At 44.5% G+C, this 14,570-nt stretch overlaps 1 protein-coding gene across 7 annotated transcripts in view; it reads right to left on the bottom strand.

Moving 5' to 3' along the window:
* Positions 1-7,364: 7,364 nt before the first annotated feature.
* Positions 7,365-14,570, bottom strand: part of PDE10A (phosphodiesterase 10A) — a 591,886-nt gene continuing 584,680 nt past the window's right edge. For all 7 annotated transcript variants that reach the window (XM_072766442.1, XM_072766447.1, XM_072766434.1 and 4 more), the window contains one exon: positions 7,365-13,138. In XM_072766442.1, the coding sequence (XP_072622543.1) occupies positions 13,021-13,138 (118 nt within the window). In that variant the 3' untranslated portion in view covers positions 7,365-13,020. The remainder of the gene's footprint in view (positions 13,139-14,570) is intronic.

The following is a 14,570-nucleotide window of genomic DNA, read 5'->3' as shown; positions in this document are numbered from 1 at the left end:
TTTTTTTTAAGATTTTATTCATTTATTTGAGAGGGAGAGAGAGAGAGAGCAAGCAAGCGTGAGCTGGAGGGAGGGGCAGGGGGAGCAGCAGGCTCCTGGGAGCAGCGAGCCCGACAAGGGCTCCATCCCAGGACCCTGAGATCTGAACCTGAACCCAAGGCAGCCGCCTAGCCGGCTGAGCCACCTGGGCAGCCTGATGAGAATCTTAATTCTTTCTTTCTAGCTGCCCTGAATTTATCTGCTCACAGAATGTTCTTGTCTTTTTCTCAAGGTACAACTCTGAAGAGGTGACACACCTTAAGAAAAGCTGCATTCCTTCCTTCGATTGCCTTCCTAAGTCCCTTTGTCCTTAAATGGCATCAGCACAGTTCCAAGGCTGTGGGGGAGGGGAGGTGTCCAGGGTGAGGTAAAGCCACGTGACTTTTGCTTGGTCCTCTGGGCACTTCCCTTGTTCACTCCCACTTCTGGGCAGGGCCGTGATGTGGGCAGGGGACAGACATTATTTGCAATGATGCTCCTTTCTTGAGCTTCACATTTGTTTCAGAAAAGGAATTGCTGGGGGTGGGGAGTATGCTTGGGGAGAAGCAGAGGGTCTTGGGACGGGAGCAGCAGAGCAGAAGGAGAGGGGGCTCCGAAGTTTGAGACCAGCTGGGAGTCAGGGGTCTCCTAGGCCACCCAGCTCTCCATGCACCCTGAGCCATGCAGGAGATCCAGTTGGACCCAGGATATCCGGGGGCCCTCTCAGAATGCCCCATGCTGCCCCCTGCTCCCGAGCTGCCCTGGACGGGGCACCCATTGTGGGGAAGCAGTGTGGGGCCAAGCAGAGAGGACTGCCCTCCGCCCAAACCCCGGGGACACTCCGGTGAACTTGAGGAGCCCCCGTGGATACATGAGAGGAAGGGACTTCAAGTCAGATCTGAGTTTTTTTTTTTTTTTAATTTTTCTTTATTTATGATAGTCACACAGAGAGAGACAGAGACAGAGGCAGAGAGGCAGAGACACAGGCAGAGGGAGAAGCAGGATCCATGCACCGGGAGCCCGACGTGGGATTCGATCCCGGGTCTCCAGGATCGCGCCCTGGGCCAAAGGCAGGCGCCAAACCGCTGCGCCACCCAGGGCTCCCTCAGATCTGAGTTTTGAAAGTTTAACATCTTTATATTTAAAACTTCTTTAGATATGTTGGATACAAGTCTCTCAGCATATATATCATTTGCAACTATTTTCTTCCATGTCGTGCATTGAGGTTTTACTCTTTTGATAGTGTCCTCTGGAGCAGAAATGTTTTAATTACAGTGAAATTGGGACGCCTGGGTGGCTCAGCAGTTTAGCACCTGCCTTCGGCCCAGGACGTGATCCTGGAGTCCCAGGATAGAGTCTTACGTCGGGCTCCCTGCATGGAGCCTGCTTCTCCCTCTGCCTGTGTCTCTGCCTCTGTCTCTCTGTCTCTCTCTCTCTGTGCCTTTCGTGAATAAATAAATAAAATCTTCAAAAAATAATAATAATTACAGTGAAGTCTGATTTTGCTATTTTATTCTTTTGTCATTGTAGTTTTGGTGTCATATTCTTGCCTACCCCAACATCACTTGGATCAGTTATCTGCTAGAATGCCATTTCATTAGACTTGTCCACCTCAGGGTGCCTGGGGGGCTCCAAGAGTGGAGCGTCTGCCTTTGGGTCAGGTCATGGTCTCAGGGTCCTGTGATCAAGGCTGGAGCCAAGCTCCCTGCTCAGTGGGGAATCTGCTTTTCCTTCTCTCTCTCTCTCTCTCTCTCTCATGAATAAACTTAAAAAAAAAAAAAAAAAGACTTGTTCACGTCTGTCCATCATTCTGTCCCTTACCTGCCCTGTTTCTCTTCCATGCAGGTGTCCCTATCTGACGCATTACGTATGCATCGACTGGTCCACTCATCACCTCCCTTCCCACACTAGTGTGTACTTGAAAGCAGAGCCTGTCTTGCTTTAATTCAGGGCTGGGTGCCCGGTGTCTGGAACAGAGCCAGGCTCATGGTGGGAAGTCACCATCACCAGCCCAGGGTATGACAGCCAGGCAGAGGACAAAGCAACGGGCCCCAAGCCCGAGCTGCAGGCCCACTGGCCAAATGCTTCAGAGCAAAGCCCCTGGGCAGCTGAAGTCAGCATTGCTTACTGGAAGAATGCAAAGGACCCAACCTAAACAAAAACCAGCACACGCATAGTCAAAGAACAGACATCCTAGGAAGACTCTGCGAGTTGGAGGGTATTTTACAAACAACAGCGAGGTCCCCAGTAGGGGAAGCAGCATCCTGGCACAATGGCTAATTTCATGTGTCTGCTCGCCAGGTGTTTGGCTGAGCACCAGTCCAGGTGCGTCTGCGACGGTGCTGTTGGATGATATTAGTCTTCAAATCCATGTGTGGAGTGACACAGGCTGCCCTCCCATCTGGTCCCGTCCCATCTGTTGGAGGCCTGAAGGAAACAAAAAGTGGAATAAGGGGATCGCATGCTCTCTCAGCCTGACCCTGAGCAGGGACGTGGGTCTTCTCCTGCCCCTGGACTGGAATTTACTCCATTGGTGTTACTGGTTCTGAGGCTGTAGGACCCCAGCTAGAACTTACAACAGCTGCCTTGCTCTCGGGCCTTCAGACCTGGCCTAGAACTGGGTCTCCAGCTTGCAGATGGCAGGTCATGGGACTTCTCAGCTTTCCTCACTGTGAACCAGTTCCTTGTAATAAATGCCTTTGTGTATGTGTGTGTGTGTGGGGGGGGGGCGGGGGGAGCAGGGGGTCAGGGTTCCCCAGAGAACCAGAACCAGAGGGATGAAGACTTATAGACACACACACATACACGGTTCTGGTTCTCAGGGGAACCCTAACACCCCCAGTTGACCCAGATGGATCGTGAATGCTCATGGAGCATTGAATAGGAGTCGCACTTTTATCTGAAAGGAAAGCAACTCTTACAAAGGGGATTTGAACAATTCCCTTAGTGAGGAACTGTCTCTATTGATGCTAGAACCTTACTGAGATGCATTCCCATCGCACTGCGCAGACCTAGATATTCACTCCTCCGTAACCCTGTCTCTGTCTGGCTGCTACAAGGGGGTCAGTCTCCACCGGCCCTTGCCAAATGCACGCTAAAGAAATCTCTCAGTTATTGGAACCACGAGTGTGAAACCCAGGATAAGGTACGTCAGTAGAGAAGATACACATTTCACTGGCTCTGAACTCAGTGAGAAAACAACTATTTTTCTAGAACTATACTTAATTTGCCTTGAACTACTACTTTGTCCAATATAGGAAATGGAATTCAATCATGTTCAGATAAATAAGACCAAAAGTGTTGTGCCTTGAATTCCTTTGGGTTTTATTATTTTTTTAAATTTTGTTTATTTGAGAGAGAGCATGAGCAGCGGGGACGGCTTAGGGAGAGGGAGAAGCAGACTCCCCGCTGAGCAGGGAGCCCGATGAGGGACTTGATCCCAGAGCCCCAGGATCACAACCTGAACCCAAGGCAGACGCTCAACCCCTGAGTGCCCCCGGACGCCCCTCCCTTGGGTTTTGAATTGATCCGATTGAAGGCCTTCCTGATGCTGCGGTCCCTCCCGAGGTGTAGGTGTGGCCGCAGGCAGGTTGGGTGAGCTGAGGGGCAAGGAGTGCACTGCCCAGACGGGCTACTGTGCACTGTCCTCACTGGTCCTTGACCTCGGCCACCAGACCTCAGGGATGTCCCTGAGCCAGCCTGTGTTTCTGTGAGTCGGTTTCCCGGAGGCAGGGTGACCCCATTTGCCCCCCAAGCACACATCACCCGTTGCCATCCACCAACAGAGCAGAGGTGTGGGCTCAGTCGGCCTGGCTGCCTGGGGCCGCCTTGCCCACTGCTGTCCCCTTGCTGGGCCGGATGGGAGGAGACTGCCTCCTGCGAGGTGTGCTGCCTTCCCCAGCTCTGGGGGAAAAGCAGGTACCAGTATCCTCTTGATCAGATTCCCATCCCCTGGCCTCCAGGCCGCGGCGAGTCCACACCTCACCTGCTCTTTGCCGCGTTCCTTCCTTCCCTGGCCCAGGCGCCCCTTAGAGCTGGGTGCGGAAGACCTGAACATACCTTCTCTCAGGAGACTGTCAGTGTGTAAATAGCCGTAAGAGCTTCGTTCCCTCAAGATGTCAGCTACTACGAATTTTTGAAACCACGTGCCTGTGTTCATCGAGAGGCACCCCTTGTGGACAGATGCTGGAAAAGGCGTCTTTCAGGATGCTGTGCGTGATGCTAGTGCAGGAGGCTGGCCCCTGACTAGCCTGCTTTCTCACGTTCTAGACACTGGGCCTGTTTTTCACATTCCTCATCTCACAACGGTGGTGGTAACATGAGTCCTCCAGCGTCATTGTAAGCCTTGAACTGGCTGGCGTGCGTGGCAAACATAAATGCTCACTATATGCTCACACCGGTCCCCTGCACGTGGGCGCAGCGGGGCACTGCCCCCTGTCCCCGCAGTAAGGGTCAGAGGGAACGCACTCAGGATGGAGAAATTAATGAGAACACGATTCTCAAACACATAGGTAACATCTGAGCTTCCACGGAGGAGCAGATGAAGCAGAGAACAGAGGGCAAGGTTAGGGACGTGGGGTTCTCAAAGGACAGATGTACGTTCATGTGACTAAGCCACAGGAGACAGAGAAATGGCAGGAGAGGTGCCCACTGTGCCAACTCATGAACCTTAAACAATTTATTCTGTACGATGTAGGGGCCCAGCAGAAGGTCACTGGCGAATTTCTAGGGGGAGGATTGTCAAGAATAAATAGGCTCCTAAGCCAGTTTACATTTTTAGAAACTTAAAAAAAGACTCGATTGGGCATAAGGAGGCAAGACAGCTTTCTACAAATAATTGAAAGTTTGTCAGATAAAAGAGGAAGCGGACTTATCCATGTGTTGCAAGCCGGTATCTTGGAATAGAAATGATAATGCTACAGACTTCAGGACGACTTCAGATAGAACTTTCCGGCAACTAGAGCTGTCAAACAATGGCCTGGCTTGCATTACGGTAGCATGTCCTCCATGCCTGGAGTATGAAGCCGGAAGACCATCTATCGGAAATGGCAAGTAAGAGACCTTGCGTTGCTTAGGCCTAACAGTGCCAGTGAACCAGTGCCCTAACCTAACAGTCATGATTTCACATGGGCAACACTCACTCAGAAGGCTTAGGAAATGGGGGTGTTGATGCATACTTTTTTTTTTAGTTAATGCAAGGATAAGGAGGGAAGTGATATTTTTTTTAAAGATTTATTTATTTATGATAGACATAGAGAGAAAGAGGCAGAGACACAGGAGGAGGGAGAAGCAGGCTCTATGCCAGGAGCCTGACGCGGGACTCGATCCAGGGACTCCAGGATCGCGCCCTGGGCCAAAGGCAGGCGCTAAACCGCTGAGCCACCCAGGGATCTCCAAATTTTATGGAAATGTTATTTTGATATGTATTAATGGTGTTCATGTGTCTCAGTCTTTCCATATGCTAAAATGTTTGCAGTTTTTTCCCTAGTGACTTAGCATTGACTGGTACAGCAAGACTTCTAATTAGTGATACAGGCATCAGAAAGGCTGGATATCATCTGATCATGTGTAATTACCACGTAGAAATTTGGAAGCTTAGGTTTCCAATCAATTCCTCATTTTTCTTTTCTGGTCAGTTTCCTTTCTCTCCTCGACACCATTCAAGGAAAAGTCTAAATCTGTGTGCAGTGGGTGGGAGGCTTCCTTTTTATTTTTGACGGACTGGAGATGGGTGTGGAGGGAGGAGGAAAAGCACAGAGTTCACTGAAGACACTTCTGTTCGGTTTCTGTGGCATCAGGCTTTGATATTCTTACGAGAACAGCAGCCAAGTGTGTATTCTGTGGAAAATGTTTACAAATCGTGCTGTTGAATGTGTGAGATTATGCACATGAGAGACACACAGAGAGAGGCAGAGACACAGGCAGAGGGAGAAGCAGGCTCCCTCCAGGGATCCCAGGACCCAGGATCATACCCGGAGCTGAAGGCAGATGCTCGGGACGCCTGGGTGGCTTAGTTGTTGAGCGTCTGCCTTTGGCTCAGGGTGTGATCCCGGGTCCTGGGATCGAGTCCTGCATCAGGCTCCCTGCAGGGAGCCTGTTTCTCTCTCTGCCTTTCTCTCTGTGTCTCTCATGGATAAATAAATAAAATTAAAAAAAAATAACTTAAAAAAAATGAAGGCAGCTGCTCGACCACTGAGCCACCTAGGCATCCAAATGTTGCTTTTTAAGGATTCCTTTTGCTTCAGGATGCAGATACAATGGCGAATTGTCCCTCTCCTCAAAGCTCTGGGGTTACAGAAGATTGATAGAAAAATCAGACATGTGCATCATTAAGAATTCAAACTGAGACCCGCTCTACAGAGAACCAATCTGCAACTTGAGTTATCAAATAAGTTCATGGATATATTAATTCATGAAATTCACTTTAACATAGTCAATATTTTATTTGGTATCACAGGAAATGAATATTTAACAAAAATCCTGTCTACGACACATACAGTGCTGTGCACTCTGAGGGCATCCCATCAGTAAGAGTTTGGTGGTGCAGGAGAATTCTATGTTAAGGGGTTTCTACCCTTGTGTCTAATTAACAAGGCTGTGGACTCTCAGATTTAACAATGTAACAGGTCTTTATTCCAGGGAACATTTATTTTGTGTACTCCCGAAGTTAGTTCTAATACCTTTATGATGGGGGGGGGGGGGTTCTGGGGATACAACTGTATTTCTAACTTCTTGGTCTTCAGTGTTTATCGTTTGCCCGCCTACCCGATGGTGAGCAGGGGAGAGCCAAATAAACATAACTTCTTCAAGCAGAGTTGCCAAGATAAAGCCATGAGTATATGTATCGTGGTATACAGATTACGTGAGGGTTAGCCTAGAACATTTCTACTATAGCAGAGAGAATCCCAACACCGACACACCCAAGCATGCACACAACGGGAGTCCTTCCCCGCTCTTAGCCAAGGGAGTCTGCTGTTCCGAGGGTCCCTGGAGACCAGGGAAGCTATTTCAGGAGTCTTAGGGTCGGCCCTCTGGGCCATGAGCTTGGTAATCCGAAGCACTCGCTCTAAAAGACCACTCATTTCTCCCAAAGTCTTTGAACCTTTAAAATTATACAATGGAGTTAATAAATCACGTCACACGATTTAACATCTTAGGTCATCTCATCCTTTCTGCTAGGAAATGGCTGAAGCAGACCCACCACATCACATCAACGTGAACTTGGGGTCTTCTACGCAGACGAGGCCTGGAGCAAACATCGTGATGGAGCCTCTGCACCTCCTCCTCAACATGCAAAACATCTGTTGGCTTCCTCGCAAATGAGAGCAAATGATAAACGTGAAAAATGATATTTTAAAAACTCTGTATTCAATTATTCACACCAAAGGATATCCATTAAAATTATGAACATCTCTACATATATTTCATGTATCATACATATATATATACTTTGTGTGTATAGTTACATATCGACAAAAGATTTCTTGCTGCTCTAAGCATGTAAGTAAAACAAAGCTAGATTTTGCAGTGTAACACCCATATATGCATATATACTGGCGGTTTGAATTATGAATTTATTTACAACTTGCCTCGGTTATAATAAATGATTACTGTTCTATTATACAAACATAACGGTAAAGGTTTCTTTTAAATACAAAGACTGCAAATGAATACATGAAAAATTACACACATGTACAATATTTATAATTTATAAATGCAAAGTTAAGACCTCTTTAAATTATTGCACTTGTGCATTTTACAAAGATCTTTATATGTCATACATATAAAATAATTGTTTTAAGTTTGCTAACTCATCAACTATAATGAAGTCGGATACTGTTCACTTGGAATTCTTTCTCCTAAAAGAGAGCCCACTAAAACTTTGGATACAAATCCATCAACTCTACAGATTTGTCTGTGCAGCGCATTGTATTTTGGACAGCTTGTAACCCATCTTACACCTTAGCAGTTGGGGTCAGCGAGATCACTGCTGGCAAAAGCGTGGGACCTGACCTAGGTGGGGATGTAGGATCTCTTTTGCTCATACAGACTTGAAAAGAAAGCCACCTTTTTTCTTTTCAGAAAGATTCAAGATGCTGCGTGTCTATAAATTTTGGTAACTTTCACAGTGTTTTGGGCAAGCACATGATTTCACATGGGTCACTTGGTTGGGTCTGGTGAATGAGGGGCACCTTCCACAGATAAATCTGTTGTACTTTCAACGTGTGCATCAAATCCGTATGTAGGACACACGCCATCCAACAGATTATATGGGAAATAATATTCCTGTATGGCATCTACATAGGCTGGTGGAGATAGGGCATAAGACTGGGTATTATCCAAGTAGGTGAAGGAAAACCAAAGCTGCAACACCCATGGTTTGATGATATTTCCAGTGAGCTGGGACCAGATGATACACCTCGCAACCTCAACTTGCAGCAGGAATAAAGACTTGCCATTTACACTTCTGCAAATACAAAGTACCTCAAACTATCAGCTGACACCTGACACGTGTAAACTCACTTCTCTACGTGACACATTGGACTCAGCTCTTAACTCGCGGGCTGGGTCCTTGGGCCACATGAACCCACACCCCAGCAGGGGCACACTCGGGTCTGCTTGTTCAGTTACCAAATCCTCACACGCCCTGTAGAGTGAGGTCCAACCATGCATGAGGCAAATAGCACTGCTGTCCACTGTGGGGTCCAGAGGCCAGAAACTTAGCAGTTGAGTGAAGACAGTAATGCTTCTTTGAATTTGAAATACTGTTTCTTGGGAAACATTAATGTCTTTCTCTTTATCCCACCCTTTTAATTTAGAACCAGAACACCACTGAAATTTTTCTTTTTTTGCTATTTTTACCATCCCAGAAATCCATCTAATGCTTCAGACAACCAAAATATCCAGTACAAAAAAGGATGAAAACCAAAGAGTGTAAAGTATTGCATTGGGAATCACTAATTTAAACTTAAGATTAGGAGTTTAAAGAAATGGGCAGGAATGTGTATCAAGGTAGATACTTATGCAAAGGTAAAACAGAAGGGCCATGCGCTGCTGACAAGCGGGGGACAGGGTGAGGGGGGCAAGACCTGACAGCTCATTCACATTTTACAGAGATTTTAAAGTCAGGCAATAAAAGGGAATATATTAATGTGACTAAATGAATAAGTCTTTAAAGAATTAAACCCTAAATAAAATCAGCAAAAGCAAACACATGTCTGAAATAAAGGTTAGAAGTGATTTTCAAAATCTAAATCATGCATATGTACCTGAAACCCAATAAAATCACACCATAACTGTGTCACAGTTCTTGGAAATTTTGGCAAAAAAAGACCGCCTCTGTTCAGTTCATTGGTTATAGTTAGTCATCAGGGTGTGTGTGAATGACATCAAATAAAGGATAGAAGTCTGATCAGGAGAGAATGGCCCGATCCATTCAGTTTGATCCAATTAATCATGAATATATCCCTTTGTTTTTAATTACAGTTAAGCAAGAAAGGCAAAATAATAAATATGCAAATGAAGAAGTAAAATTGCAGTATTTAAAATAAAGGCACAGAGCAAGGCATGGTGAGTAATTTAGTCCTATTAAAGCTCAAACCTTGAGTTAAAAGACCAGAAACATAACATTCAAACTAAATCTACTAAAAAATCCAGGTAGCTGAGGATTTATCTACATGTATCACATACGAATGTATCTAGTGTGCCTAAACATACCAGTAAAGAAAAAGTCAGTGAGACTGTACAAAATAAAAAAAAAAAAATCTAAAGCTATCTAGAAAGCATGCTAAGAAGAGGAAACCTACACTGAACAAATCCAGTTTCAAAGTAGTCCTGTTCCTGATGCTGTGAGAACAAGTCATCTTACGCAGTACTGTATGTAGCATCTGCACAGATGTTTTCCCTATGAGGGAAGAGTCCAGAATGAGGACGGGAATGCTAACTAATTCAGCATGGTCTCACTTTCAGCACCGCTTTCTGACGAGCCCTGGAGAGATAACGGAGGCTGGGAAGTGGATCTCAATCCTGCCCCAGGAAGAGAACTACTGCTGTTTTTGAGAATTACTTTTCATATCTGTTTTATTTTTTCTAATTAATTAAACCACAGTCAACTATTAATTAATAAGATGTCTGAAATTTTTAGAATTTTATTCCGTTGCCTAAGTTTGACATTTCATGATGGAGTAATTGCACCTGACAATAAAACTGTCCATTGTAAATTGGCACAACCAGTTAAAACTTCCACGAATGGAACATTCTCCATATACTCACGGCTGGCTACCAAATTTATTCTGAACAGGGAAATTTCGGTCCAATGTAAAAACCACCCTTAATGAGAAACTAGTCAAAACTTTGGGTAATAAAAACCATCTGCCCTTTCAAGAAAAGATCTGGGAAAAAGATGAGCACAGAACTCAAAAAGTTTGTCTGCTAACTACATCTGCCCCAATATAAAAGTGCTCCTAACTGCATTTTTTCCAAACGCAGATTATCGACTAAATGTCACTGCATCTTGGACCCATTTTAGGTAAATGCATGATTCCTAAGTAGATCTTAAGAATACTAACAGTTTACATTAGAATACAGTCCTTCCTTTGTTCAAACTTTGCTTTGATTCTGACAATATTTCAAGAGAAATCAACCAAACAGTCAATCCATGTACATTTCTTTGGATAACTGTTCAAAGAAAATGTCAGTAATACAATACACCTGGCTCTATCAAAATAAGACAATTTTCTGTAATAACTTTAGAAAAGCAATCTTAAAAAGCAAAAATAGCCGTAAGATTTCCTCCCCAAGTGACTGTTTTCCATATCAACAAGCAAAATCCATGCATTAAGATCCTTTTAATTAAACGATCTTCAATGGTATTTCCTGCCCACCGCCTTGCGATTTAGTCGAGTCCCATTACATGACTACACTAACTTTGGTAGGTCCAGTTTCATAGATCTGAGTGCAGAAAAACATGCAACATTTTAGAATTTAACCCAATAAATGCACTAACATGGAAAAGGGCATTTTCTACCCAGCTCTTCATCAAATAATATACATTTTCCAACACACAAAAAAAAATCAGGTTTTGAAGAATGGGGCCAGTTTTTACTTTTTCTAGATGTGTTCGCATCTCTATCCCTTATATGTATATACTTTCGTATTTGTGTGTGTGTGTGTGTGTGTGTGTGTGTATGTATGTGTGTGTCTAGCCACCATGGTATTTCTCTCTTTAGATACTTCATTTTACTTCATATTGTATAATTACAATAGCAAATGGAGGGCCATGTAGGGAAGATGGCAACTTCCAGAAGCCCATAGGGAAATTGAACACATAGTGTTAATTTTAAAATAAGAACAATGTTTATATATAGCTAACTCTGCTACAACTTAAATCATGTTGTAGGAACATCTGATTTCTTTTTGCAAAAACCATATGAATAACAATGTGTACAGTATTGAATATGTATGTAAAAGAATTATTTTAAAAATTCATTTTATCAAAAGTACTATTCCAGTTTCCTGCCACGTGAATAGTAGGTAGATAAGCGGTTTGTTATGGATCTGCCTACCACTCCTTGAGCCTCTGATTCTCTAATTCCTTCAGGTCAGGACTAACCACAGCTCTGGGGGTGACCCTGCCTTTGTGCTAAAAATCTTGACAGCTGTAATATGAACCCGAAGTGACTGGCTTGTAATCCTTGTAGGAGGGGGTCTGGACTACTACTTTGGTGTATTTTTTTTCAAAACACACTGACATTGTTGAGTAATTTTAGTCCACCAAAAATTATACAGAAGACTCTACACACTACAGGTTTGCATGTAGATACTAGATACTTGAGCAGAGGAGGGAGCAAGAAATGTGCCCCGATGTGCCTGCACGGGGCTCCTCCACTCCCCCATTGTGGACGGAGAGCTCCTGAAATCTGACCACTGAGCACACAGCAGGGAATGAACCGGGGTTGGGCGCAGCAGATCAAAGTAAAAATTACACAAAACTTAAATTTTATGTTTTAATTTGACTTTGAGAGAAATGTATGGTATTTTAATTAAATAATTCATAGAATAAACCTCTCATTTTGAATGTGAGTCTAAATTCTTGCAATGACACCAAGTGAAAATATAAAGAAATCATTGTTGACATTCACATTTGACATCCCGTAAGACCTATCTGTTAAGAAAAATTCATATGCCTTGCTTTTGTTTTGTTCTTTAGGCAAAGGGTTTAGAAAATTTGCCTACAATGAAGAAAAAAAAATAAAAATATTCTTCGACATTTTTTGAATTGAGTTCTGAGATTTTTTATGTTTATCTGAATCTCCTCTCAAGAGGATAGAAAGTCTTACCTCACTTAGTGTTAAATCTATTTATCCAAGCCCTTTAGTATAAACTTAAAGAATACACTTGTCATCCACCTAACTTTTAATTCATGAGGCTCTGAAACAAGAATCTATTTTCCATCACTGATTGCAGAAAGACACTTCTTACTCTGTCCCCTCAGTGACACCTGTCCTGAGGCTGTCAGCTACAATTCACGCTAATTACGAGTAGGTCACACACGAACATTCACAATAGTAACGTGTAAAAATTCCTATTTATAACCAACAACATCAAAGCAACATTGGTGTTAAAGCCAGAGTACAACATCATAATAGTACCATTTCAACCCCTCACTGGAAAGATACAACGGGAAAGGACCCCCTTCTGAATCATTCCTGTCCATTCCCAGTAAGGCCCAGCAATGTGAGAAAAGGCCAGTCCTCGAGTCACATGGAGTCCCCTGGACAGCTGACTTGTGGTCACGGGGTAGTCCTGGTTGATCACTGTCTCTGACGCGTGACAGATGAGACTGGCTGGGAGTCATCTGCTTACACGTTTCCTGGGTGTCACCTTCTTCTAGAGGCTTACATCCTCATTACCAGGTGTAGGTTCCCCCCACAAAAATAAAAGGAAGAAAAGTCAAAGAAGCAGGACGAGCATCTGCAGGTGGGACAGCTCATCGGGTGGCCATCAGTCATCGATCTTCACAGGCAGCTTCTCCGAGGGCCCATGGGCCCCTGGCGGCGATGAGATCCACACTGCGCTCTCCTCCCCTCGGATCACCTTCTCCCACTGGCTGAGGTTATTCCTGAGGATAAAAGATGTGGGGACAGGTGATATTTCAAAAGGATTTCCGGATTCCATCTGAAGAATTAAGCACACCACCCTGAGGTGTAATCACGTATGATGGCCACAATGACCAGCCTGCCAAGGCTGGGTGGCATCCCTGCACGTCTCCCTGACGTGGCTGGGCAGCTCGTTCCCACAGCACAGCCTCCAGCCAGCAAGAATTAGGGGATACCTTGTCCCACGAACTCTGGACCTACCATCTCAGAACCAGTGAGAAAGTCAGATCTGGAAAGGGGCACGAGCTGCAGGGTATCCTAGCCAGGAGCTCCACGGTAAATGGAAAGGGAGGGAGGCCCGGGCAGCGAGAACGTTCGGCAACAGCACCGACAGCCAGGACTTCACACTCTGCAGTGGAGAGCGGGCTTGGGGTCCCGCCACATCATACCTGAAACTGGGGGCAGCCTTATTTTGAACACTGAGTCTTACATTAAAAAGTCACCATAAGTTACATGTGGCACCAATGTTAGGAACTTCTTTGTGGCAGCAAAGCCATCTTTGTGTCTCAGGCAGGCCACCCATGTCCCTGTCCATGGGTCTTTCTCCCTCCATACCTGCAATTCATCCACTGTAGGTGTCTCTATCTCCTTGAATGGTGTCGGCACCCCCTCACCCCATGGGGTGGCCCAGGCGCAGATCTGATCGACACCTCCCACCTTGTTGTCTTATATACAAAGCCCAAATCAGAAGGGAACCTTGCACTGACAAACACAGAATTCATACAAAGCACATACATGCAAAGACACCTCTGGACAAAAGAAATCTCTGAAATATAACCTGAAAAATGTAGCACTTTCAGCTTTTGTACCTTATCATCACGAACCCAAAGAGATTTTTTGATATACTGAAAAAAGATATACACTAATTTTGCCATGTTTCTGTGGACACCAACGATACATAAATTTTTTAAGTGTTAATAAGATTAAAATGGCATTGAAGAGATTCTGTGGTTCAGCCATGTGCAATAAAGCAAGAATGAATCAATGCCGCTGAGACAGCTTTGAAAATACTGATCCCAATGGTTGATAATAATGACAGCAGGCATTCATTCTGCTGGTTCTAGATTAACATAAAATACAGATAATCTTTGGATAGGAAAAGACTTTTGATTGTTACTTAGAATTTTTTTTTAATAACATGGATTTTGATTGATACTCCCTTTTCTCTTTTGTGGGGAACTGACATTGCCAACCTCATTCCATCAGGAAGGAGTCTCAGCTCATACTCCGTATTGTCCCTATGGCTCAGCCCTTATGTAATAAGAGAATATTTTAATAAACTGTTGATCAAGGTCAGTGATGGCTCAACAAAATAAGCTGGGATGTTATATTTGCCTCCCCAAGAGCAGAGAAGAAACAGAAACCACCACTTATGTAGGAAAAAACAGAATCTTT

The sequence above is a fragment of the Vulpes vulpes genome, chromosome 1 (genome assembly GCF_048418805.1).
Source record: "Vulpes vulpes isolate BD-2025 chromosome 1, VulVul3, whole genome shotgun sequence".
NCBI lineage: Eukaryota > Metazoa > Chordata > Mammalia > Carnivora > Canidae > Vulpes > Vulpes vulpes.
Note: the sequence above shows the minus strand (reverse complement) of the source record. Positions and strands in the feature narration are given on the sequence as shown.